This window comes from Spermophilus citellus (assembly GCF_964194105.1).
Source record: "Spermophilus citellus genome assembly, chromosome: 11".
Lineage (NCBI taxonomy): Eukaryota > Metazoa > Chordata > Mammalia > Rodentia > Sciuridae > Spermophilus > Spermophilus citellus.
Window position 1 is genome coordinate 64,617,363 of NC_138192.1, and position 27,830 is coordinate 64,645,192.

Here is a 27,830-nt window from a genome sequence, read left to right on the forward strand (position 1 = left end):
CTTTCCCTATCTTGTTATACAGTCATGTGTCAATGGTTTCACAGTATTCCATTTGAAAAGGAGTCATGCTTGTTTGTTTATTTAACTAGGAATTGAACTCAGGGGCACTTTTTTGAACTCCCAGTCCTTTTTTTTTTTTTTTTTACTTTGAGATAGGGTCTTGCTAAGGTCTTGCTAAGTTGCTGAGGCTGGCCTTGAATCTGAGATCCTTCTGCATTAGCCTCCTGAGTCTCTGGGACTGCAGGCATGTGCTATTGTACCCAGTTTTCTTTATTCTTATAACACTTTATGAACATTTCTGTATCTTATTTATCTTTTTAAGATCACTGTCAATCTGATCGTACTGCATGATGGTCAGGGCACTAGCTTCAGGGTTACTCTCCCTGAGTTTGAAATTTATGAGCTAGTGACTCTGCAAATTATTTAATGTTTCTGGTTTCAAAATCTATGAAATGTGGATAATAGTACCTACTTCAAAGTATTGAAATTATTAACATAAAAAGTGCTTAGAATAAGTGAGGCAGGAGGATCACAAGTTCAAGGCCAACCTGGGAAAATTAGGAAGACCCTACCACAAAATTAAAAATAAAAAGGGTTAGGGCTGTATCTTAGTGGTAGAAAGCCCCCAGGTTCAATTTCTAGTACCCCCCCACCCAAAATGCTTACAGTGTCTCAATGAGTTTTCAGCTATTCTTGTTTTGCTGCATCAATTGGAGGAGCTCAAGTTTTGAATGTTGGCTCCTCTCAACACTTTTGAATTATTAAGATCAACTGTCAGTTGAGGGACTTGTGGTTCAGAAGGTTCAGAAGTTTTTAGGAACTGGCCTGCCATCCACAGGATTTGATTCTGAGGCATCTAGCAGGCTGGCTAGGTTGCTTCTCTTCGAATGAAGAAATGCGCAAGTTACAGTTAAGGATGAAATTACCAGCAAACACCTTTTAGAAAACCCCCACATCTTCCACCAAGATCCTTGTGCTTTGATAAAATTCCTCCATTATTTATTGTTCCTCACTGGTAGAGTCTGGTAAAGCTCAGAGATGGTCTTGGTGAGCTGGGTGTGGTCGATGGTAATAGCAGCTCCCTGAGGGCAGCCCATCACAAACCTGGTATGACACTCATGTCCCCTGGGGGTGACACACTGCTAATCTCTCCTTGTGGTCCCTTATCACTATTTAAAACAAGCTTTCTCTCTATGGTACAGAATATGATTGAAGTTTGGGTCTGCTAGACAGCCCCTGATCCACTGGCCACCCAGGACTCTTTGGCACTTTTGCTCTCCTGGCAATGATTCCTTGTTAGAGCAGCCCTTGAAGGGCACCTCTCACCACGTGAGCATGAGACCCTGCTCTCTTGTAACAGTGGGTGAGGATGGAGATGTGACAAGACTACAGTCCCAGAGGTATGATCCCATTGTCCTACAGGTACCAGGGGCACGGCACATATCTTCAAGTATAGCTGTCCCTCAGGATCTGCTAGGGACTGGTTCTAGCGTGTGCCACAGATAGTCTGAGTACCATACGTTAACATTAACGCAAATTTCTCAGTAACACCCCAAATGCATTTAACTTGGTTTTTAACCTGGCAGTTGAGTGGCATTCTCTGCTTTGGCCTGGATCAGTCTTCTCTTCTTTCTCCCTTATGCATATCTTCTGCTCTATTTTAAATCATTACTCGATGATGTATAACACTCCAGTCAGTATAAATACCACGTAAGTAGCTGGTACCCTGTATTGTTCAGGGAATAATGATGGGGGAAAAAGTCTGTATGTGTTCAGTACAGAAGCAATTTTTTTTCCCTGAATATTTTCAATCCATAGTTGGCTAAACTGGTGTGTACGGAACCATACAGAGGGCTGACTATATTTTGTCTTGAGAGCTGCCAGAATTTTCTGTTTGTACAGAGTAACAATGCTTAAGATGAATATTAAGGGAACAGATGGACAATAGAAACCTCTGAAACATCTCTAGGCCTTTTCCTAAAATTGAAATTCTTCCTTCACACATTACCTGTTCTGTCTCCTGGCATGGGAACATGCCCTGATAAGATCGCTAGAGAGAGAGCCATGAACTGTGGGCGAGAGTGTCTGTCAAGCTCTGCTGGGCACATACCCAATCCGAAAAGTCAAAGGAACACAGAGAGCAGATGCAGAACAGGCTCAAGATTGGAGGCGGCCTGCCAGCTGTCGCATCTGCACTTCACTGGAGCGCCATCAAGACGCAGGCAGGATCTGAGCACTGCGGCAGAGTGTACACCAGCACTGAGAATCCAACAAGCTCCTGCAGGCGCGGTGACAGGACACTTGGAAACACACTCCGCCTTTAGCACACAGACTTATTCTGACTCCACTAAAGCCATGAAGAGGTTCCCAGAGATGGCAGTCACACCGTCTCCTGCAGTGCTGAATCACTGCGGGCCTTTGTCTTGAGGAAGTGGGGGCAGTGACGTGGGGCAGATGGAGTGATGGGGCTGTTCTCAGCTCCAGGAGAGTTCCAGTTAACACACCACACCCACCCATCTTCCCAGAGACTGTTCTCTCTTACAGGAAGGTACTGGAAGTGCATTTTTAGACAAATACCTGAATCATCATGGTGACCGTGTTATTTCTGCCTGGGGCCACGTTTCCTAGTTTGGACACTGATTCTATGTAACTAAAATTTCCAGCCTTGTTTCTAACAGTCACTGTGTGGAAAACTGGTACATATTATTTCCTCACAATGGAATTTTTATTGAGCAAGTATTAAGTAGTTATTGAAAATCTCCACGGAATGAACCTAAGTTGTGTGAGAAAGCAGCTGTGGGTCCCTTCATCCTGGCTGGGAACTTTTTAAGCAAATCTGACTTATTGCAAACCATCCCTGACTCAAAACCAAGGCAAATCAAAATAAAGAACAATGCTCCAACATTTTCAGGGAACAAAGAGGGATTGGGTGAGGAAAGAGGAGACATCTTATGAACAATCCTTTTCTTCAACAAACTGTAATGTACATTTAAAGAAGCATCTGCTCTAAGAAAAGACAAAGCCTCTTTCAAATAAGGTAACACCAGACATGAAAGCACCAGATTTTCAAAAAGTCTTTCGGAAACAGACTGCATTAAAAGTTGTGGTGTGGAACCTTAGATTTTTCGTAGAAGTGTAAACATGCACTACACATTGAGCACCATGCCTCAGGCTGGGTGGCAGGGTGTGTACGGCTGCCATGGTGAAACCCAGCCATGTCACCTGAGTATGAAAGATGTATTGGCAGGAAGGTGGGTAACGTAGAAGTGACTACTCATGTGTGCAGCTGATCTCCTTCTACTTAGTATTCTGGAGACTTCCTTGAGTTCACTGTTCAGTTTATTTTCAGAAAGTGTCTTTGGGGACTGTGTGTAAGGTGATTTCCCTTTTTTTAGTTGTAGTTGGACAGGATACCTTTATTTATTTTTATGTGGTGCTGAGGATTGAATCCAGTGCTTTACCTGTGCTAGGCGAGTGCTCTACCACTGAGCCATAACCCCAGCCCGTGGGTTTCCTTTTTTTTTAGGGGCATGTTTCTGACCTGGGTACTAACTGGGGCACTGATTGCCTCCACCAGTGAATCAAGATCAGCAGATCCTCTCCAAGGACTCCAGCACATCAGGACAAGAGCCATGTTGGGATGTGACTCGCGTCTCAGGAAAGTGGGTTTCTTTTCTATACTTGGCGAAGTGCCAAACATGCAAGAATCCAAGTACTCTGACAGGAACTATCCCGGGTAATTCTGCTTATGCCAGCTAAACAACATGCATCATTAAATAAACCATCTTCTGACTATATTTATGAAATGATATGTCTGCCTAGTAATGAGCCTATATTATTTAAGCATTCAAGAGGATGCTCATTCAATTTACTCTTGCCTGCCAATATTTTTGTTTTTCATCTACTTGTGCTGATTCTACTCACATGCAGTCCATGGAGAAACTGAAGCTATGAAGCAGTCATTCAAGTAATAAGAGAGAAGAAGACAGTATCTAATAAACTGACAAACATTCAAAGATAATTCTCATGTTGTGTGTTCAGGAAAAAAAAATGAATCTAAAGAAGTTGAAAACTATTTCAAATTCTTTGTGGGTACTGGAGACTTGTTTTTGGGAAAAGGTGAATTCCAAAAGAGTGTGCTTCCAAGTTTTGCAATGTACATTTCAAATTTACCCTAAAGGCAGTTCAACCTCACTGATGTGCAGAGGGTATCCAAAGTATTCCTCAAAATAGCCATAATTATTGAGATAATATCTACATGAAAATGCTCTGTGAAACTACATGGTAACTTCTGCTGGTACAGGGTAATGCACAAAATTAAACCTAAAAACAGCTCCCACCCCTAAGAACTTGCAACCTAGTTGGGAACCAAGACAAAAACACAGCACAGATCATTAAGCATTTAGAAATAGCATGAAATTGGGACTGGGGTTATGGCTCAGTGGTAGAGTGCTCACCTAGCACGTGCAAGGCCCTGGTTTGGTCCTCAGCACCACATAAAAATAAATTAATAAAATAAAGTCCAACTATAACTACTTTATATATATGTAGTTGTGCATATATATTATAAACTACTATATATGTGTGTGTGTACACACACACACACACACACACACACACACACATATATATATATATATATATATATATATATATATATATTTATTTTTTTTTAGAGCTTGAAATTAAGACCTGATTCAGAACATAGAGAATGGCTTGACTGCAAAATTGTACAGTGATACAACCTATATGGAATTTGTTTCTTGGGCCCCATTTGCCACTTGGCAGAACTTGGAAGAACTCTACCAGCTACAGTGGTGTATAGGTTCCTACCATCATTGACATGTGGTTTGGAAATCGAAGTTTTTTTTTTTTTCTCCTTGAAAGGACATGGCCAGCAATCTGTGAATCCACTTCAAAGAAAACAGTCAATGGATACTGTTAAGTTCTTTGGAGAAAATAAGAAACCTGTCCAACTGAGGTTGGGGTTAGGGTTAGGGTTAGGGTTAGGGTTAGGGTTAGGGGTTAGGGTTAGGGTTAGGGTTAGGGATAGTTCCTGTCAGAGTACTTGGATTCTGTGGCAGCTGGAGATCTACTTCACTCAAGAAACTGGGAGATCTAGATTGATTCAACATCAAAATTAATGTGTTCTGGATGCTTTTTTCTCCTTCAACTTTCCTTGCTGCCTGCAAGAAGGAACTGAGAAAATGAAGTGCTCACAAGTAAGTGGGTGAGCAGCCCTTCAAAGGGACTAATGCTTGGGGGTCCCCAGCGTGCAGGGGATGACTCAGGGGAAGTAGAGAAAAGCCAGTGGGCACAGGGAATTAACTTGGAGGGTCTGACCTGCAGGGTTCAGGTTCACACAAGGCTCTCTTGCTTTTGGGTGGAGGTTAAAAACATCCCGTTCACTTTCCTTTTCTTTCAATCAAGGATTGTCAATGGGAAAACAAAACTAACTTAACAAAAAGGAAGCTATTTCACGGGGGTTGAGTTCCTGGGAACAGCATCCTCCAGATCTTGTACTTTATGCTCTAAACTGGTGCCTGCAGGCAGTTCACCTTCAGATATATCCACAGAAACAGCGCGCTGTCAGGTTTTAGTGCTACAAGATCAAATGTAGCCTGTGGTATTGCAGGGACTTACAAATTAGTTCCTCTATGAAATGAAACTCAACTGGATACAGAAAATTAAAGTGAATCCCTAATCGTCATCATCAGTCATCCAGCTAAAGATGGAACCTTGGAACTAGGGGAGGATAAATACCAAACATTAGGAGCCCTGGAGAAACTAATCACTTCAATGACTCCTGGTTGGAATTCATCTGACTTTAAAATACCTCAATGCTTCTTGGCATGTACTGAGTGAAAAACCAGGGCACATGTTCCATAGGGCCTCTGGGCTTGTTCCCTAGAAGTGGGGCCTGACCAATCTTTCTGTTAGGTTCAACTCACTGGATCTACTTAACTTCAGTTTTACATATTTTTACATATAAAATGTGGTGAGGTAGCTGGATATACTGTGGGGGAAAAGCCACGGAGAGCTCTGTTCTTATAGGTTCCCCTGCAATTGCTCACCTCCAGAGATTCCTCCTTTGTTCATAGGTGAGCTCCAGGGCAAGGTCTTCCACATGAGTATTAGGATACATCTAATTGATATGGCTACTCCCCTTAGGAGACTCTGATGAGTAGGTGGCCAGAGTAGCATAGTTAAAGACCCACTCTCCAGACCTCTACCCAACCCAGTGAGAGACCCAACTTTTACCCTACGGCACACCCTAAAGCAAGACAGGAAAGTGAGGCTGTTTTGAATGATAGACCTAAGGACTGAAGATGACTTGCTGATCTGAGATACAGACTGGGAAGCAGAACTGAGATGTGTCATGCCAACTAAAGATAAGATGATTAAAATTACAGAGGAGAAAAGACGCTGGAGAGTAGATGTTTCCTTTTTGTTCCCATTTTAAAAATTCTAGTAGCTCCTCCTTCCAAGCAAGGTAAGGTAGTTCCTAAATTTTGAGAGTTTCTCCCTGCTGTCAGGCATCTTGTTAGAGGCTGGCTGCAAATCAAAAGGCATCTCAATTTTCCCACCATATGCTATCTTGTAAGGAGGTAGCACTGTCTTGGTGTTATAATGCTGTGGAATTTATTCAAAACCAACAAACATTGGTTATTGCTAAGCACAGTTCAGGCGTTGTGCTGGGAAGGCACATAAAAAAGACAAGAAAACAGTTTTTGACTTCTAGGAGCTTCCAGTTTAGCGGGATTGACACATGTAAACCTGGTAAATGCAATAACACAGATGAGCATCCTCGGGGTGCTTTGCAGACAGAATCTAACTCAACTATGTTAGAGGAGACCCCTGTAGGGAGAAGGCAGGCTGTGTGTGAACAGTCTTGAAGGGTGAGGCAGAGACAGCCAGGTGAAAGGGAACCAAAAGGGGTCTGAGGCATTGGAAACTACAGAAAGACTGAAAAAAGAAATGATGCAATGTGATGCACTAGGACTAGTACCTGTAGTTCAGTACTGGAAGAAAATAAATAGAAGGCAGGGAATGGACTAAGAAGGACTCTAGTCACCTTTGGCTTGCAATGTCATTCTTGGAATCCTGTATCTTTTCTTCTGGGAGAGGACTTGATTTTTAGCACAAAAGTGATGCTGAAGTATATATACATTTTAAGTCTCTCTAGCTGTAGTCAGGCAGATGTTTGGGGGATATAAGCTTCAACACGACAGGTAATCAGGAGACTGCTGAAAAGGTCCAGGTGTGAGATGGTAAGAAGTTAAACTGGGCAGTTATAGGAGGAATGGAGCGAGCAGATAGATTCTAGAAACAGGAAAAACAAAGCAAAACAAACTGTAAGGATTTGAATGATTATGTGTGAGAGATGACACAGGTGGCTGGGGGGAATCCAGTCCTGGATTTTCAGCTGGAGTATCTGGGTGGATATTGATTCTACTAACTTTAATGGGAGAGGGCACTGGTCTAGTTTTGGAGAGAATGAACCTAAGGTGATTGAGGCCAGGCAGCCTGGTTCTCAGGAGAAAAGTTAGGACAAGAGATGAGTATCTGAGAGTCTCTTACGATAAACAGTAACCAAAAACTTTAGACTAGATACACTCTGTCAGCCAAAAATGAAATTCAGGGGAACACCAACAATTAAGAGCAGATAAAAGAAACAAGAGTCCACAAAGGAGAAAGAGTACAAGATGGGAAGAAAAGAGAAATCAGTGAAACAAAAGGCAAGGGACAGCACATTTCAAAGTTCATGCAACAGATAAGACACACAGCATAGAAGAAGCCAGGAAAGTCCCCAAGTTTGATAATCACAAAGTAAATATTAGGGGTTGCATTGTGTTGTCCCTCTGATCCCACCCAAAACGAAACAAAACAACACCAACAACAACAACAAAAAAAAAAACATTAGAGTCCTAACCCCCTAATGCTTCATACTTCACAATGTGACCTCCTTTTCAAAGTTACAATGAGGTCATTAGTTAGGTTGGGCCTTAGTCCAAGCATGGCTGGTGTTCTGGGAAGAAGGGGAAGTTTGAATCCAGAGGCAGACACACTCAGAGGGAAGCAAATGCTGTGAGGTCACCAAGTATGAGTCAAGGAGAGAGGCCTGGAATGGATCATTCCCCTGAAGGCCTCAGGAGGAATCAACCTTGCATATCCTGACCTTGAATTTCTGGTCTTCAGGACTCTGAGACACCAAATTTCGGTTGTTTAAGCCACTCAATTTATGGTGTTTTGTTGTGGTTGTCCTAGCAAACAAATCTAATAAGTTTATCAACAAGAATTTCAATTACAAGCTTAAGGGGAAGACTGGAGAGAGCTGAGGTGTGAATAGGACGTGAGGAAGTGAAGACCACACTTCAAAAACGCTTGAGAATGAGTTAGGGAGGAGCACTGCTTATTTTTAGTTTGAAGATCACAGACTTGAGCGATTTCAAACACAAACGGATATCTTTTTCCAGAAAATTCCTGGCATAAAGTAGTTCGCGCATACGTGCACTGAACTCTGCGATGTTAAAAACGTCTATTGTAGTCATGCTCACAATTTTTTTGTTTCTGGTATTGTTTGTGAATTTTCTCCCACTTTCTCACTGCTTCGTCTTACCAGAGATCTGCTATTTTATTAATAAAAAAATAAAAATTTTTGTTAGAAAATAAGTAATTACAAGTAAAATACAGAGATGGTAATTATAGAACAGAGAGGCAATGAGAGGCAGAGCAAGGCCCTGATGGAACAGGATCCCAAAGACAGCTCTGAAACCTTTGTCCTTAGGACCTTGAGGAAGGAGAGGAGAAAGAGTGGGTGTAGGTGTGGATCCCTATATTGAAAAGATGTAGTAAGCTGACGATCTCAATGCTATTCACTGGCCTAGAGCTAGCTAGGGGACTGTACAGGTTGGTGAAAAGGGAGAAATACTGCTGGGAGAGGTGGAGGGAAGCCAAGCAGGGACCAGTGGTACTGAGGGTCTGGTTCAAATGAAAATGTGTCAACTGCCATGGTGTCAATCCTTAGTTGCCCAGGTGTAACAGGATCAGTAGAGTGGATTATTGCAAGATCAATGCCAGTTCATGGTTCTTCCAAGCAGATGTGACCAAGGGTTGCTGTACAAGAAATCTGAGGATGTCACTAAAGAAATGGTTTTAGTGCTCAGAAGTGGAGACCAGATCTTGTAGGGATGAGAAATGGGTAAAGAGAAACCCATAACAACAGTGAAAATGAAAGGGTGTCTTTGTATTTCAGATCAGGTGTCCTGGGAGTGAGACTGAGTGACACTGAATGGGATGTTGGCTAGAAAAGTTCCTGAGTGTAGTGTTCTTGATAAGAACAACGAAGAGCAGAACAACAGAGGGAAAGGGCTAATGTGGAATGGACATAGACTGTGGGGACTGAAGTTCAGGCACTGCTGGGGTGGGAAGGTGTCACGCTCCTCAAAGGACATATCCTAAGGGTGGAAAGTCTACTAAGGATGGCCATCCGGTAGAATGAAAGGGGGCTGGTGCATCAGAGGGTTGGATTTTGCAATGCTTTACAAGTCAGACAGCTCCTTACCTCTGGGTCCACTTCAATTAACACTTGGACAACCCGTGCCCAGCAAAAGCTGAATTTTTGAGTCTTATTTGTTGATATAGATATAAATTTTAAAAAGCAAAATGAGAGTTGTTCTTACTATAAGAAGCATCGTGCACTAAAGTTATACATATTACATAAATGACTACTGATAAAATTTTGGAGAACATACCAGAAACTCCTGGCGGTGTCTTGATGAATTTTCCATTAAAATGACCAATTACAGCTTCGCATTTTTCTGTAGATTCCATCCTATTTATGAAAACAAAGTTCATAAGTATGTAGCAGTCTCTTAGTTTTCATTTTGTTTTGTGCATGCACAAACATTCTTTTAGGCTTTTTGGATACAAATGAAATCAGGCAAAAATATATGTATATTAATAGTTTACACTTTTATCTGTTGCTTTTACAGTTCTCCAGATAAATAACTGATCCTAGAGTATGTTCTAAATCATGTAAGAAAGAAATTATATTGAGTGTTTAATATCAAATATATAAATTCATTCTGATTGTTGAAAAATTGAGAAAAGCAATGTATAAAAGCTTTCTTAGTCATGATATTGAGTTAAAAGCAACAGTTTAAAATACTAGTATATTTGCTACTTGTTAGAATATTGGTTATTTTAAACATGATCTTCCCTTTTAAGTATTCACGAAATGACAGACTAAAGAGTTGTGATAATAGCTAGTGTCAATCAGAGGATGTGTCTCACATGACTTTTACATTTGCTCCAGGTTTAAAATTAAATTAGTGAAGTCAATTATATACTTCTTTGTCATCTTGGCTCTGGAGGAGTTAATTAAAGGCTGAAGCCTAACTTCATAACTTGTTTTATATCTACAGATGGCTAAAAACATTTGAGAAACATTTCTAGGTATTTAAATTACTTTGATTTATATTTCTTCAATAGAAGAAACACAGAATAATCTACTTAAAATACACCATATTCCTGAACTACCCAGAGAATTACACCTCAGTTCTAATGGATAGTGACAATGTGAAAAACAGCAGCATTTAATTGGGCTCAGTCTTTGGATAGGTACCCCTGATTTGCTTTCAGAAGAACACCCATGGAGGTGAGGAGATGTTGTCGAGCCAATTGGTGTCCCACCCAGATCACCAATGAAGTGTGCACTTGAGATGCTGGCCCTGGTGACTTACTATTTACTGATATATTAGCTTTATTATAAAATTGTCTGGCCTAACAGAACAATGGACTAAAAGCCAGAAGAACTAATTAATGGCCCTTGCCCGCTAGTGGATGATGGAAAAGTCCCTCTGTGCCTCAGTTTTCTCATATATAAAGTAATATGTAATAATAATGCTTTATTCATAACACAGGTCTGTGGCAGGATGTGACTGTCTTGTATATGAAAGTAAAATGTCAGCATTTTTTTCTTCCAAAGTCTAAGTTAACAATTTAAAACACATAGATATTGTTATTGCAGAAGACTAACAAGTTCCTAAATAATGTATCATGTAAAATCAGCTTTTTTTTTTAATGGGCTTTAGGATTAGAATTTCTCTGAAATCAAAGCTCTTTCTGTTTTATACATTTTCTCTAGAAACCAAATTAATGATTACACTAAAGTATCCTTTCTGGGGAGGAAGAGATAAAATGGAGGAATAAGATACTTTAGTTATATCTGGAGCACTTATTTCTTAAAAAACTAAAGTGAGAATTATAAGATATTTAAATTTATGTGGTAGTTAGGTGTTAAATCCTTTTCTTTCATGAATGTTTGAAAAATCTAATTAACTCACTTTATTGATGATGAATCACATTTCTGTCTAAAGAGAAAAAAACATACTGATTTATCTATGAAATTTAGGAGACTGTTTGTCATTTTAAAGAAATTTAATTTCCTAAAAATTAATTTAATCAGAACATAAGACACAAACACTTTCAGAATTATTGCTCATATAATACTTCTTTGCCTTGAGCCAGCAAATATGTGTGCTCTGTTTCAAGAATACTAATGAAATTCCAAAAGATTTTTTAAAAATTACATGTAAATTTACACTGGTGCCCATAAGCCTGGCTTAAATTTGCTTGATTATTTTTTTTTAATTTGTAGGATAACTCAACAGAGCTTCTGCTGGTATAATAAAGGGAGGGCAGCATGCTTACCTAGCAAAGCCAACACCGCGACTTGTACCACTGGAATCACGTAGTATCCTTGTAGAAATAACTTGTCCAAAGGGTTTGAGCATATTTTCAAGTTCTTGCTCATCCATGGACAGGGGCAAATTAGAAATATACAGGTTGGTAGGATCCTGTTCCTGTTGCTAAAGCAGAACAGAGAATTGTCTATCAATTTCTAGGAGAAGGAGAGATATTTATGTTAACATATCTAATTGTATGTAGGCACCCTCTTTGCTCACATCCTTTTAAAGTATTATCTAGTGAAACCATGGGATCCATGGAACACTAACATCACCTTGGACACTTGAAAACAGTGTCCACACTTTGGACAGTGTGTACAGGTCTGACCTAGTTCTCAGAGCCCTTCTCGGCAGAGGTGGAAGTGGCATCATGTTGGAAAGGGTGATGCTGAGTTGGAGAGGGTGCCCTTCAGAAACCACAGCTCTCAGCTATTTTCAGTGTTTCCAAAAATAACCAACCTCTCTTCCATTGCTATTTTTAGGAGTTCATTTCAGGCACAAGCAGGAGGCTATTACTGCTAATAATTCAATTTAGAGATACATGAGAAAGATTTCTGGATCAAGTCACGTGGATTCCAGTATAGGCTTTCCCCAATCTGCCCTACAGCAAAGTCCATATGACTTTCAAGTAGTGATCAGCAATGGAAAAAGAAGAGCTCCTAACTTAATCCAAAAGAGAAACTCAAAGCCATATAAAATGGTAAACTCTGGGCAGGTCAAATTTTAGAATCTTATAAAAGCTGAACTCAAGAGTAGATGGAGAGAGAAGGTGTGCTAACTCTGTGCTATACAAAGAGTGATCCAGGGACCAGCAATACTATTAGGAATTATCTGGGAGCTATTCAAAATGCAGAGTCTCAGGCCCTACCTCAGACCTGCAGAATCAAAAGCTGCATTTTAACAAGATACTCAAGTGACTCATAAGCATATGAAAACCTGAGAAGCAGTACTCTTAGATAATTTTCCATCAGACTTTCCTTTGTTGGGGGTAGAATCAGCTAGAATCAGATATGATTGCTAGTAAATGCAACCTTATGAGGAGTAGGGTATGTCAATCACCAGGAAAAAAGTTTACCTGACAACTAGAATATTTTCTGACCAGATCAAAATTCACTTCTGCAAATGAGATTAGTGTAACCTTAATTAGCCTTTCCTTTGATCTTATTAACCAATTGTATCTTTATGTATTGAAGCATAGGACAGCTTATAATTTTTCTATAATAAGCACTATTAATAAAGTCATTAATTTGTAGATTAGCCTTTGGAAATGAAATGGCATACCCATTATAGCTTTCTAGATTTTTGAAATGCACAGTACTTTAAAAATATGTGAAGCACTATGCATGTTTGAATTTTTATAAAGTCTTTTCAAAGTATACCAGCATTAATTAATCCTGAAATTAAAATCTTCCTTTTCTATAATTCACAAGTAAAAAGTGAACAGTGACCTTTTGTGCTATACTTACAGGGTAAGATTTAAAATAAATTAGGGGCTGAGTTATAGCTTAGGGATAGAGCTGTTGCCTAGCATGCCTGAGACCCTGGGTTCAATTCCTAGCCCAGCAAAAGTCAATCATCAATCAGTCACTTGATCTGGTACCTAGGTAAATGCCCTGGTATTTCCAAGAACTAAAGTTATCAAAGATTACAACTATGACCAATAAGTACTGTTCTTACAACTGCCTGTTACCAAGGAAGACAGTCTGAGCAGGCCATGTGGGGCCAAGAAAAAGTTAAAAAAAAAAACTATTAAATGCTCAATAGCAAACAGAACACTCACCATCTTGAACTATTCACAGGCTAAATAAAATGGCAACCGTCTTTTTGGTTTTTGGATGAGTTCAGTGTGGTACTATTGATTATCTTACGTTGAGCAAAATCTATTGTCTACTATAAAAAGTATATCTTTAATGTCTTCAAATTTGAAAACTGATTTATTTAATAGATATAGGACAATAATATATACAGTGTTCCAAAACAGGGAAAAAAATCAATAAAAATGGTTTTAGGTACTAACGTTTTCCAATGTAGACCTCTACCAACCCAGTAAACTGTCCAGTTCCTCTATTAGCCATCTCCCTTTGGCCTTAGTCTCCCCTAACTTTCTGAGGCTTTCCTGGAGTGCCAGCGAGTATTTGTTAGTATATAAATCTGGCCCTGCACCAACCAGCACAGAGTTCTTGGTCCTTAGGGTGGGTCTTGAGAGAGAGAACCTGTGGCTTCAATGAGCTCAAGGACATTTCCTGTGCCCTTCACACTTCACAGACTCTCACTATAAAATAACTATGACCTAGTCCTGCTTTTCACAGCTTCCAATTAAACAGGGGAGATGGAAACATGTAGTGAAGGCTAGATGTGTGCAAGTCAAGATGGGAGGACAGTGGTGCTGAGAGACACTTTGTTGAGACGAAAGGGGAATTGAGGAACAAGAAGAAGGCAAGAGGTTGAAACCAACTGTGAAAGGCTATCTAGGAGTTTGGTTTTATTGTATCAACCCTTGCTGCTTAGACTTTCCCACATAAGGAATGCTAAGGGCAAGTAGAATGTGTATCCAGAAGAGTCCATGAGCAAAAGCCAAAGCAGCCTTGCCAGAGCTGGAAAATTTCCTTGAAATCCTGTGCTTTATCTTAATATTGCTTTTTTACTTTTTTTTTCTTAACAATTTGAGCTTTAACAGAGAAAAAAATATTTCTGATCTAATATCATGGAGTAACACTGACACTTCAGGAAGATAAACCATGTTTCTCTTATCTTTCACTTTTCTGGAAGGTAAGAAGGAGTAGGAGGAAGGACAAACTGTAGTTTGAAACTGTAGGAGACACAGAGCAGGGGAATTAGAGAACCAACATACCTTAGATTTTTGAATCATGTTTAGTCAGATTCAGAAGCAAGTAGAAAACTCCCTAATCAAAGGGCAAAATACTCTTTATACAAAAATATAGCATTTTAAAAATGTTACTTACAAAATTATGTGTATGTGTATTATAGACTTTCTTTTTAAAATTATAATCATGAAGATCTCTCAATGACTAATGTTTAAGAGTGCTCATAGGAGAATTTGTTATAAATGAAGTAATTTTTAGAGTGAGGCTACAACGTAGATACTAAGTACTTCCCAAACCTGTGTTTTAGTTTCTTGCATCTATGAAGTTAGTAATAAAAATATTTCACATTCTACAAAGTCTTGATTCAAATGGGAAGTTTATCAATGAAGAAAAAAATTGCTTAGAATCATAATCCAGAAAGAAATTGGACTTTTAGTTCTTTCTTGGATATAGTGAAAGAGAGTGATCTAAATAGATGTAAATATTTCCTAAAAGTCTTTATTTTGTATGTGTGTTTGTTTTCAACAGCAACAATTCTTGTTTAGGTCTCTTCATTTGGGATGACCGTTAGTGCTAATATTACTTATATTTATTTTTCAATACTACCCATAATGTTAGAGTAATTTTAAAGTTAAAAAACAAACTAACCACCAAAGAATGGGGAGAAACTCCAAGAGGCAGTTCAAGCCACAAAAATATCTAATCCCAAAGTGTCTGTGTGTTCTTTACCATACATTCATTGTGAATGGAACATATAATATTTTCAGTCACTGGTGATGTTTTGCACACTGAGGATAATTTAGTCTCCCTAAAATCGGCAACAACCATAACACTGTTGTATTATGTCTGAATAATAAGTTGCTATGTCTGAAAAATAAATGTATTCTGTCAATTATAGGTGGCTAAACAAAAGTGGGACCAACGGCCTCTTTATGTCCCTAGACATGGAAAAGATTCAAGGGCCTCTCTAACAAGTGGAAAACTAGATCCCATATCAGCCATGAGAGGGATAAATGGGTACTAATGTTCACTTGAGTAGAAAAGCGGGGCTTGGAGGTCCCACATGGTGTAAAGCACTCAGTCATCATCTGAAAGAAATTAACAAAAACCTCCCTGTGCGTGTGGAATGGTTCCTAAAATGCAAGAAAGGGACTTGGCAGGAAGAGCAGACATCTGTTTTCTCTTGTACTGAATACCAACCAGCAGATAGCCACTCACGGGCATGTGATTGCAAACTGCTTGGAGCATGGTGGACCAGGGGTGTTGTGAGGACTAAATTCCTGCTCAGTGACTACCCATTTATTGAGAAAAATGTGCAAGCTTCCCATCAGCCAAGTAGCACCCAATGATCTGCTGACCTCCAGCAGGCCTCAGAAGGTACCAAAGGTTTAGAGAAGTCACATTGTTAATAGGTATCATTGACGTTTATTCACATTTTACATCTTAGTTCCCAAGTTAAACATAAATAGACTTTCCAAAAGGCCCAAGGCCATTTCTATTTGAGACGTTTCATCAGGGTACTCCATGAATATAATTTTTAAATGTCCCTTTCCCCCTTTAACTTTTTGAACTGGGGATTGATCCCAGAGGTGCTTTATATCTAAGCTACATCCCTAGGCCTTTTTAAACTTTTATTTTGAGACAGGGTCTTGCTGAGGATAGCATCGAATTTGCCATCCTCCTGTCTCCCCAATTGTGGGGATAACGGGCAAGAACCACTGCACCTAGCTAAAATCTCTCTCTTAATTCTCAATAACTGCCTAGGCTCAGAAGGAAGTTTTTTCCCCCTCTCACTTAAATGATTTTTTTGATTATTAACAAAACAAAAAAATATTACCACGTGGCAAGGACCAAGTAAGCCATCGAAAATACATGAATAATAAAAAAAAAATCCCTGGTCTCTAATGTTTCAATTTGCAGTTTTGAACATCTGTGGGATCCTTTCTGAACTCAATCAACAAGCCAAACACTGCATTTACCCTTCCCTCACCAAAATGGCCCTTATTTTTTTCTGATTATGTTTAATATATGGATTTTCAACATATAGGTGTATCCTGATTCGTCCACTAAAGGAAAGTGGACAGTGACAGGCCCTTGTCACTCAAGCACAGGAGCCAGATTAACTTCCTTTAAAAATCCTCTCCCCAAAAGATACACGCCAAAGACTCCTTTATCAAGACAGAACAAAGAGGCTAAGCCAAACGCGGACTCGAAAAACCCTTGAATTTATGGTACAGAACAAGAGATCTGCTAGCATTATAAAATACATTTTTTAACTATAAAGATATAATAAAAAAGAATTTAGATCAAAGAAACTCAAGTCATTCTACAGGGACCTGAAGAAATTCATACTATGGAAAATGTTGGCACATGACCAGCATCTCTAATCCTGCACAATGGTCTTCCCCACAGATGATGGAGGGAGGGATCATTTCTCCTAGCCAATTTACAGTATAAAGCCTACCATGGAGGTCTTTGAACAGAGCTCATTATCAACCCATGGGGAAGCTGGCATTCAAAGTGCACCATGGATATGACATGTAGTACCAATCTACACCCAGTCCTATTGTTGACTAAAAACGTAAAGAATTTTTCAAAATAGTATATATTTAATATAATATGCTGCTTAATATTCAGGCATTGGGAATGATCCTAGGGCAAGTGTTCAGGGGCACTCAAAATCGCCTTTGCATTTTGTTAACAGGCTGACAAAAAGGCCCTTTTCTAACTCTGATTCAACTGAGGCCATAAAACAATGGGTGTCTGGTGCTTCCACATTCCAGAGTGAGAAACCAGGCAATCAGAGAGAGTCTTCAAGGAACTGGCTGAGAACTGGTTTGGGATGCTTATGTGAACACTGCCTCCTGTCTGTCTATAAGAGAGTGGACAAGTGGAAATAAGCTTTATGTGGAAAGAAAGGTGCATGTGCTGTGAGTCTCAATATATGGGCTGTTTCCCTCTCATTATCTGGCCAGCAGCAGGGGCTTCAACAGACCAATCAGCAGGCCTGGTCTGTGTCCCACGGGCTTGCTGGATACAATGGTCCATGCTACACTCAAAAGCTGAGTAATCTGGAAGCAGAAATGCTGGTTGAAGGGGGCTACAGGTATGGCTGGGAAGAAACTGACTGCAGATGGCTGGCAAAGGTGGATCAGAAGTAGGCCCATAGGCAGAGTTGGCTCCAGGTTGTGTTAGATACCCCCCAGGGAGGTTAGGGGACAGGGAAGTCCTAGAAGAATGGTGCTGAGGATGGCCTTCCATTTGAGGTTTCCAGACCAAGGACACGTATTCTCTAGCTTCAAGGGATTATGGGGAAAGATCAGATTGAAAGGAAAGGTGTGGTTGGGTAAACAACTAAGAAAAATGCCAGAAGCATTCCATGAGAGAGAGTATCAGTCTGCTGCCTGGCCAGAGAAATCAACACCAGATTACCTCTGCTACTCCAACCTTGGAGGGTTAGGGAGCTGCAAATAGGGAGCTCACAGCAGGGGTGGGAGCAGGAGAAGCACTAGTTCTGGAAACAGAAACCACCCATGTTGGGCTGGGGATGTGGCTCAAGCGGTAGCGCGCTCGGCCTGGCATGCGTGCGGCCCAGGTTCGATCCTCGGCACCACATACCAACAAAGATGTTGTGTCCATACCAACAAAGATGTTGTGTCCGCCGCCGAGAACTAAAAAATAAATAAATAAATAAATAAAAAAGAAACCACCCATGTTTCCATCCCACCGCAACCATGCTGTTTGGAACAGACCTGATCAGGTGGAGAGACTCTGATGTTACAGGACACTTGGAATTTGTCAAACAGGGATGGATATTGAAACACTGAACACTTAATATAAAGAACAATCCGTTTTTGAAAACCAGATATTCAGCGTCAAAAAGTTAACCAAATGTTAACGTTAAAATATTTCATATTATTTTAAATAAGCAAGTTATAATGTATTACATATTAGTCACAACCCAAACCAGTCTTCTAAAATATAACTAAATTGACTGTCCTAAAATTCCCAAAATTATAACTAAATACATTCATTACACACATCTACATGAGTACATACACATGTAATAAACGATTATGTGGGGACGGAAACCTTCAAGACACTGTTTCCTGGTCACCAGATAATCAATAGAGTTGTCAGCAAATAGTTGTTACATACCTAGACTGTGATGTCTTTCTGCAACAGTGGCATGCAAGACACAACATCCCTTTTGTGGACTCTCAGCAGCTTTCAAAGCTTTTCCACAAGATCCTAACATTTGACAAATTCTATTTGAAATGTAACTTAAGGCTTTCCCCATACATTGACTTGTCTAAAATATCATTTTGAGGTTGGGCAATGTAAATACACACAGAAGTGCCTGGAAATGTATTAAAGGATATGTGTGTTTCATGGAGTTTAGACATGAAAAATAAAGAGGCATTCTAACCCACCATCCTCTAAAATCAACCAGAAAGACCTGAAATGAAAGAAGCAAGTGAAGGGACTTTTTTGAAATAAAGAAAAGTCATGGGACCTGCCCTGGATTTTATCCAACCAGAGCTTCGCAGTGGAGGACAGAAGAGTGGTTTTCTGAATGAACCCCTAAGAGTCCTGCTTACAGAATATTTGCTCACTGTTTACAGAGCCAGATTAAACATTGTGCCAATCATGATGCAAAGCTGGTATCTCATAATTACAATATACTTAAAATTTCATTGCTTCTCAACAATATTACAGGAAATTACTCTTTATGGAGGACAAATAATCTAAAAGTCATCATTGCTATTTTTTTAATATTTATTTTTTAGTTATAGATGGACACAATATCTTTATTTTATTTTTATGTGGTGCTGAGGATCGAACCCAGTGCCTCACACATGCAAGGCAAGCACTCTACCTCTAAGCCACAACCCCAGCCCATGATGCTTACTATTTATAGTTTTGTTTAACTTCTACTCTGGAGTTCAAGAAAATCCAAAGTAAGTGCAACTCAACATAAAGCTTTAAAAACATTCTATGGCAAGGTTACCTTAAAATGTGATTCCTTCTATTAATTCCTAAAATCTGTATCTATGTTCATTCTTTCATTCAAAGTAAGCCTCTATCCTGGTAGTTGCACACATGTTCTTCAGTAGCCTGTAATTGTTAAGGTCTAAGCGGTAACTTGGCTTTTAGGTCTCAGCAGATAATTTATTTCTTTCTCAGAGTTTTTTTTTTTTTTAACTTCAATAAACCTTTGCTTATGGACATGGGAGTGCTCTTTAGGAAATGATCATTTGTTACTATTTAGAAGTAGCAGAGGACAGTAGAAAATTCCTTTTTTCAGTATTTCATGAAGCCAGATAATATAACATTGCTGCCTCTTTGAATTGAAAAGAATGCTTAAAATATCAAAGTGACACATTTCAGGTTTGAAAACAGATCCTACAGCAATTGAAGATCCAAAGTTGGGGAAAAAAATCTATATAACTACAGGCTTCTCTTCATAATTGCACTATAGGTACTTGCTATTAGCATATAACCTAAAAGTGACATTGACTGAATTGACACTTATGCCCAAGTCTTTGCTGCCCAAATGTAAGCTTGAGTTATATGCTTACAGCTAGTACCTACATGCAATTATGAAGATATACCTGTAGTTTCCCTGTCTTTGGATCTTCAATTGTTGTCATATCTGTTTTCAAACTTGAAACTTGGCAGTTTCAGAAGGTCTGTTACAGAATACAAACCATGCCATTTCATGGGTTCTTCTCTTTTCTGAATCTTAGTTTTTCTTAATAAAATGATTGTGCCTATTTGAAAGTAGGAAGGAGCACAATTGGAGGTCTCCTCAGCTTTGTGATCATGACTGCACCTGTCTGTGTAACTGAGATCAGGGATGGTCACCCTTCTGGAGTGCATCAAATCTAAGGCATCAACATGTCTTTTGAAAAAGGAATTGGGCATCTTAAACTATCTTCAATGAAGAGCATAATATGAAAAGAAAGAGACAATAACTGGCTGGTTAACTCAATTCACCTTTCTAAATTATGATATTGTAGATTCTAGGGAAAAACTTGGAGAGGAACTGTCAAAAGAAAAAAATTTTCAAGGGAAACATTATGTCTTACAGTAATTAGCATCTATGTGTACTGTACACTAAGCTATTCATTAAGCAAGAAACTTATGGTTTCCATTTTGTAATCCTTGGACATTCAGGCACATTCCTTACCCTGAGAAATTTTTTAAAAATTTATTTATGTTATGTAATTTACTATGTGAATTGTATGCATTTATAAATCCTCCTTCCCATGGTAAATTAGGAGGAATGTATAATATTTGTTAGAGTACTACTGCTGAGGATGTGGAGACACAGAGCAGATATTTAGCAGGAGCTGTGGCTAGCAGGGACAGAGGGAGCAAGGAATGGTGCAGGAAGAGGCTTCAGGAGCAAAGTGCTTGACTCACCTTGGCCATTTGAGCCTGAACCCCACTAGCCTTCAGGGCCGACACGGCTTTCTGAGCTGCTGCAGGACTGTCGAAGTCAACAAAACCATAACCTGAAATGCAGAACACAGTTTTTATTAAGTCATTCTTTTATGATTATGTGAAAAGTAGAAGAATGACTCCACTTTGTCTCTACTCTGACAAAAGAAATGGAAAACACCATGAGAGGACACAGGTGTTCACAGCCGCAGTGCAGGGACATCCTCAATTCTTCCTCCTGGTGGTCAGTCTGAGCCAGACAAGCCTCCATTCCCAGTGTGTGTGCCATGTGGAGAGGAGAACTGGCTTTGTCCCATGCAAGATCTTCTTAGGTGTCCTATGGTTACTATGAAAACGATGACATCTCAGTTGCCAACCAAAGTTAGAAAAGGTGGGGAGGGGGCAGGAAACAACTTCAGAGAAATACTGCTTTTAATGATGTGGTAATGAAGATAAGAGCCATCCCACTGGGCTGACAAATGAGAGCAGCAAAAATTATGTTGTCTCTTCTTTATTTTTTGGTACTGGGTATTCAACTCAGGGATGCTTTAGCACTGAGCTATATCTCCAGGCCTGCTCTCACAACCTTTTATTTATTTATTTTTTTTGAGACAAGTTCTAAGTTGCTTAGGTCCTTGCTAATTTTCTGAGGTTGGCCTTGAATTTGCAAATCCTACTGCTTCAGCCTCCGAAGTTATTGGGATTACAGGTGTGCGCCACCATGCCTGGCAAAAATTATGCTTATTCTGTAGAACCTTACTTTTCAAAATTAAAATAAGTACCAACATTAGATACCCCAAATGTAAGATAACCTAAATTTTGGTAACTGGTTAAAAGTACTATTTACCTAAAATACAACTCATTGTATCTCTTCAAAAGAAAGAGGGAAAGAAAATGCTTCCAGATACCTAAAGTCTAAAACCAAAATGCAACATACACACACAAAAACAAATAACCACCTATAAGAGGTTGTGGTCTAAAGCTTATTTATCCATAGGTTCACATTTTTAACAAGCTGGTCATCTGTTTTCTCAGGCCACAAGAAATCATAGCAGAAAATTAGTCAAAAAGGGGTTCTGATGAGGACAGGGCTACAAAGCAAGCACATGGATGAAGGCACCTAGCCGTGAAAAACCACAACAAGCAATAAAAGAGAAAAGTTGAACAAAGAGCAGGACTTCCACAGCATATGAGCAAGCAGCCCCATGAATCTCAACAGATCCTGAGAGTACTGCTGTATTAAAACAGAGAATTGTAGATTTTCTTTCAGTCTGATAACTCCATGATTGAGGGAAGGTTGAGTTATATTTAGTATACTGTTTAAAGGAACAGGATTCCAAGCGAAGTACCAGAGTCTCCCTTGGAACTCATATCAACTATTACAAAATTAATTTCAAAGTAAGTACATTTTGAAAAAGGAAAGTACCTTGTGGAGGTTGTGTGGAAGGGGAGTCAGTCTGTCACTGATTTCCACATATTATGAAGAAATTATATGCAATTGAGACAGCATGGTACTAGTGTCAAAATAGACAAACACACAGCAACATGGGCAAAGAGAAAGCCTCAGAAACAGTCCAGTTTGTAGCACTGGTACCAAAAATATTGCCTGGTAACAAAATAAATTGTAATGAAATAGAGTAGACAGACTATCGATTACAGAGAAATGAATGTTAATGCAGCTTCCTTGTAGTACTTAGAATTGGACTGAAATTGTGCCCAGTTTGATTTAGACAACAGTGAAATAGCCAGGTTAGGAAAAGAAGAGGAGGCTGATCGAGGCCAAAGCAGAGAATGCTACTCAACTGCCAGGTTAGAGATCAGGTTAAATGTATTTTGGGTGTTATTGAGAAATTTGCTGTTAATGCTGACTTATCGTATTCTGAGGATGGATGCACATGCATGTGTGCACTCTTCAGCAGGTCATAAATGAACACATGGCCATGACAATCAAATGACATAGCTTCTACTAGTGGATGTTTAAAGTTTTCCACCAATTTTGCCATTTGCAATAAATAACAATAAGCAGGTATTCTCAATTTCTGCTCCTACCTTAGCTTTTCCTGTTGGTCTGATTATTATATATATATTAATCTCCAACCTCTTGGTCTGATCTGCCCTCACCCTTTCTGATTACAAGTGTGTGTGTTCTGGTCCATGTGCAGCCATGTATGAATGATCAGATACATAATCAATCCCTTGGAAGTTCTGCCCTGAACCGCCACATAGAACAGCGTTGGTAAATCTTCAAATCTCTCTTGTTGGCCAAATTCTGACAGAAACTGAAACAATTGAATTTTCAATAACTAAGGCACGTGTTATTCAGATTTGATATATCCCTTAGCTTAATTTTGTCCAAAGAGGCTCCAAAATATGATTTATGACAAAATGACCTACGACCTTTTATGAATTTTTATTTCCATGCTTATAATTCTCATATTTAATCTCTAAAAATTAATATATAATACAAGCACCATTCATTTATACTAATGCTCTATAATCTCATGTATTAATTTATCTATATCCACCTCTCAATCTATCTATCCTATATTTATCTACCTACCTACCTATCATTGTAAATTGCTTTGGGTAGCATGTCATCTAACTTTATTATGAGCTAAATTACATGTTATTTCTTATTTGTCTTAACATTATTAACGTTTTTTTCCCCCATAAACTCTCTCATTCTGGTTTCCTATTCTTACTTCTACCTCCTTTCCAAGGTATCTGCTGGCATCAAGTGCTGGGAGGTTTGCTCAAGGCAGAGAGCCCTGCAGGGTCTCATCACTGCCCACACAGTGGCAGTGTCTCCCCAAGCCCAGGTGAAGGGAAGCTCTCCAGGGGACTTGTACGTACAGTCAGTTCTGAATTACAACCTCCCTTTCTTTGGAAGCCCCATAAGCCTCTTCACTTATCTGTGGACCCATTCCAAATATTAGGGCTGTGCATTATAATAATATGGGAGATGTAGCATTAGTTAATTTGTACCCATACCCTTTCTAAATCATGATGGACACTGTAGAGTGTTGGCTTCCAGGAAATAGGCTGTCATTGGAGAAGAGTGTGCAGTGGTGGTTTTGCAACCAGAGGACTCTGGGTCCTCTCCCTCACTTAACTAGGGCAGCTCTGCTTTGCAGCAAACTGAACTGCCTTGTAAGATTTCTTGTTAGGCCAGGAAGAAAAGGAGGGGAGGTAGGATAAGGCCAAAACCACTTATCTACTGCAATGTCTCTCTTGGTTTGAAACTGTTGAGATCAGTTTCCTGTTTTATGCTGGCAAGTCTACTTTTCTTTATAAAACCAAAATATTTTTTTGCGTCTCTGTTCTCCCAAATCATTTATAAGTGTTAAATAAGATAAATTGTGGAAACTAAGTGTATGTATTTGAGTCTACAAGTTGACTCTCTCTAGTTTAATTTATTTTAAATATTTATGGGGTACTACTCTACATAAAGCACAGTCCCAATGCAAAATTGCCTTAATGTGCCATGTTGATTAAACATGGGCTTAGATATTTGTCACAATAGCTCCTTTAAATCTAGGCACTTTGAAGAAGAGACAGAAATACAATGGACCACTTCAAGTCTAGATTAAAGGAAATGGCTGGCTTAAGAGGAGAGGCCCTACTATAGGGTTCATTTATGTTCTTCGCCTTTTTCAAATTGTACAAAGCCACTGCCCCGTCACCACTACTTGAAAAACTAGGGTCTAATTAATGAAGAGATTTGCCTTCTCTGCCTATTCCTGTCAACCTTATTTCAATTCATGGGGTCAGTAGTTAGATTCAAAGTCAGCTGACTCCATTCTTTCCTTTTCCTAGAAATCACATGCCCATTGTTAAGATGCTGGATCATTAAAAGTCAGAAGCACAGAGCATCCGAGCTGCCTACTGCAGACGCCTCCTCTTCCAGCTCATGGAGTTGGATGAGCTCATCCTAATTACACGGAAAACTGAAGGTCAGTGCATCAAATTAATGCAGCAGCATATTTCAAAGGGGTGCATGACCTCCCCTCCCCATTACAATTTGGTCAGTGAAAATGGTTCTCTCCTCCCCGCTGCCAATATTGTCAACAGGCATTCAACAGAGAACAATTGGGAGTATTGAAACATGTAATTAAGTACTGCTTAAAACTACTCTATTCTAATTAATAGAGCCAATTTGCACAATATGTAATCTTTTCAGTTCTTTAGTACAGTCCAATGGTCTTCAGTAAGCAGCTCTAATCTCCTCAGGCTCAAGAAAGAAAAGCTATTTTCTAAACTCTACTCCCCTTTTAAAAGTAGGGGCTAAATGCCAACTAGTATTTTGCATGTTAACTCTACTGGCGCCAAATCTGGAAATCTGGCAAACTGCAAGTTGCTGTTGAGTTTCCAGCCAAAACCCAAACCAGGGACAAAACAAACGTAAGCAGTGTGCTAATGTTATGCAAGACAGAAACTGGGAGACACATGAGATTTGATTTTGAATAAAATGGGGGGTAATCTGGTAACCTAAGATCAGATTCAAAATTCCATCATTTTTCAAAGTTATGATTTAGCAAATATTCAGCCACGAAAACATACCTTTGCATTTGTTTGTTGTCTTATCCAAAATTGCCTTTGTGGAAACTATTTTCCCATATCTGAAAAAGAAAGGAAAAAAGTTATAAAGAAGAACTCTTATTAATGTCTAAATCTAAAGAACATGCATACTTTTCAAACACCTGCAAACTTTATAGTACAAAATATTCTTTACTAAGCGGCAAGCCGTGGGAATTCTAAATTCAACACTTAACTAAAAACAGGGAACGGCCAGTCTTCCCTTCTGAATCTTTGGGTTACAGTTTGATGTTTGGCTTTGAAGAATGGGTACTTATCTGACAATCTTGATATAAAAACACAGGAAATGTATTCTGTGAAAGTATTTGCTTCTACCAACACTATATCTATGGTAAAATACAAGTCTGTAGAATTATTGAAGTTCTATGACCTGCACAGATTTTATGAAATAATAATGGTGGAGAGCTGCTGCATTCTTCTATGCCTGGTGATTCCACAGCCAGTGCTGCACGGATCATCACAGAGGGCTGGTGGGCCTGTGTGTAAGTTTAACACACTTAACGATAATAAAATAGGTCTTTTCATTTTTACTAAAGACTTCTGTCATTATCCATAAATTATTTACTAATGCTACTTCTAACTCTAATAACAATACAGTACACTAATATGTGTGCATGTAACGTGTGTAAGAAATGGATAATCAAGAATATTAAAAATGCGCCAGGGATTAATCATTCATTTTATGAGGGTGTGTATGAGAAATATGTTCAAATTCCTTAATGTGCTATAGATGAAGGGGGAGATGGAAAAAATGCAGAACACTAAAATTTAGTGCACGCCTACTGAAAATGAAGAAATTGTATAACTTAATTATGTGTATCTCACCCCACACCCTCTGAGAGCACAAACTTTGAGAAAAAGCATCATTGACTATGCTTGTCTTCTAAAAAATTGAGGGGAAAAAATCTTTGATTTTTAAGAAATTTTTTTAAGAAGTATTTTTCAAAGTAAAACTTGGGGAAACACATAACTTACTTCATGTATCTGAATTGCAAGTTTCCTCATTTGTACGTGGTAAATTCCAAAATTCTATTTTCTCACAAGTTAACTTTAAAATAGTCTCACATTTGGTTTCCTATACCTTTCTCATGATTGATTTTTGAGGACTAAAGCAAGTTTTTAAATTTCTAAGAAACCTAAGTATCTGTGCAACATGTTAAACTACCTTGAATATTGTAAACGTCTATTTTATACACATTGAAACCAGCTGACTTGTATTCATCTGGAAAAAACAAATGGCTTGAGCCACCTCACTCCTCCAGTTAATTTTCCTTATTTTCATTCTGTGTAATCATGTAGTCAGATGATTACTAACTAGGCATGAAAGTAAAGATAATTTAAGGTTCAAATGTCAATTACAACCAAGAGACATAATGGTGCACAAACACCTTCAATTCCCTGTAGAGATTCTGAGTATATATAACAACATTAACACAGATCACTAAGCTTACTCAAAATAATTTTAGAAATCCACAAATGATAAGACTAAGTAATTTAAAGATAATCTTTTAGCAACCATCTATCTACCTAGGTTATATGCTTGATAACTTACCAGTACTCTCATTTGCACAAGTCTACAATGAAAGCATTTTTAGATTCTAATCCCTGCACACACTTTTCCAAAAGCAGGGGAAAACGCTAGTATGATTCCAATTTAGAAGAGGGAATTGAGAGTCACAGAGATTCAGAGACTATGCCTGAGGTCACACGGTTCAGAGCCCTTTGTCAACCTAATAGAAAAGGACATTCAGAAGATGACAAGGTTGGCCTTGTACCCTCTGGTTATGCTTTCAACATTTAATGATGGGAAAGATAGGGACAGACATGAGGTGTGGGAGTAGGAAAAGAAAAAAAAGACTCTTGGTAGCACTGATACTCAATCCATGTTACATACTCTTCTGCTTCTGGCTCTCTCTGACCTCTACTACATGTGACATGAGTGCTTATGTCCGAGTCTGTGCCAAGTGTACCTTTCTCTTTGCCTCTGGGCCTGGTACCCAGGTGTGCATCACATTTCACTTTTCTCTGCTCTTTTTCAGGGACTCTGTGTCCATTCAAGTTCCTCCTCTCTTTCATTAGCTGAAAACTTTCACCAAATTTAATATTTGTTCCTCAACACTTCCTTCCCTTAGAAAATTTACCTAGTGCTACAATTGTAAGTAATGAGTCTCTTCTGATGATGCCCATTTCTCCTTCCTACTCTTTTGCTTTT

The 27,830-nt window shown here is 39.0% G+C and overlaps 2 protein-coding genes across 14 annotated transcripts in view; one reads left to right on the forward strand and one right to left on the reverse strand.

Annotated features, from left to right (window-relative positions):
- Positions 1 to 27,830, forward strand: part of LOC308631046 (uncharacterized protein) — a 159,354-nt gene that overhangs the window by 62,982 nt on the left and 68,542 nt on the right. For 2 of the 3 annotated variants that reach the window (XM_081261917.1, XM_081261918.1), the window contains one exon: positions 24,839 to 24,975. In XM_081261917.1, the coding sequence (XP_081118043.1) occupies positions 24,933 to 24,975 (43 nt within the window). In that variant the 5' untranslated portion in view covers positions 24,839 to 24,932. Of the gene's footprint in view, positions 1 to 24,838; positions 24,976 to 25,996; positions 26,090 to 27,830 lie in introns of those variants that run through there. The other variant, XR_014018104.1, reaches the window with a different exon arrangement.
- RBMS1 (RNA binding motif single stranded interacting protein 1) overlaps positions 1 to 27,830 on the reverse strand; it is a 214,373-nt gene that overhangs the window by 18,875 nt on the left and 167,668 nt on the right. For all 11 annotated transcript variants that reach the window (XR_014018103.1, XM_081261910.1, XM_081261914.1 and 8 more), the window contains exons 3-6: positions 25,583 to 25,641; positions 21,005 to 21,096; positions 11,716 to 11,873; positions 9,756 to 9,835 (exon numbers count right to left, since the gene is read on the reverse strand). Coding sequence is in view for 10 of the 11 variants with exons in the window: in XM_081261910.1 (XP_081118036.1) it covers positions 9,756 to 9,835; positions 11,716 to 11,873; positions 21,005 to 21,096; positions 25,583 to 25,641 (389 nt within the window). In the remaining variant the exon portion in view is untranslated. The remainder of the gene's footprint in view (positions 1 to 9,755; positions 9,836 to 11,715; positions 11,874 to 21,004; positions 21,097 to 25,582; positions 25,642 to 27,830) is intronic.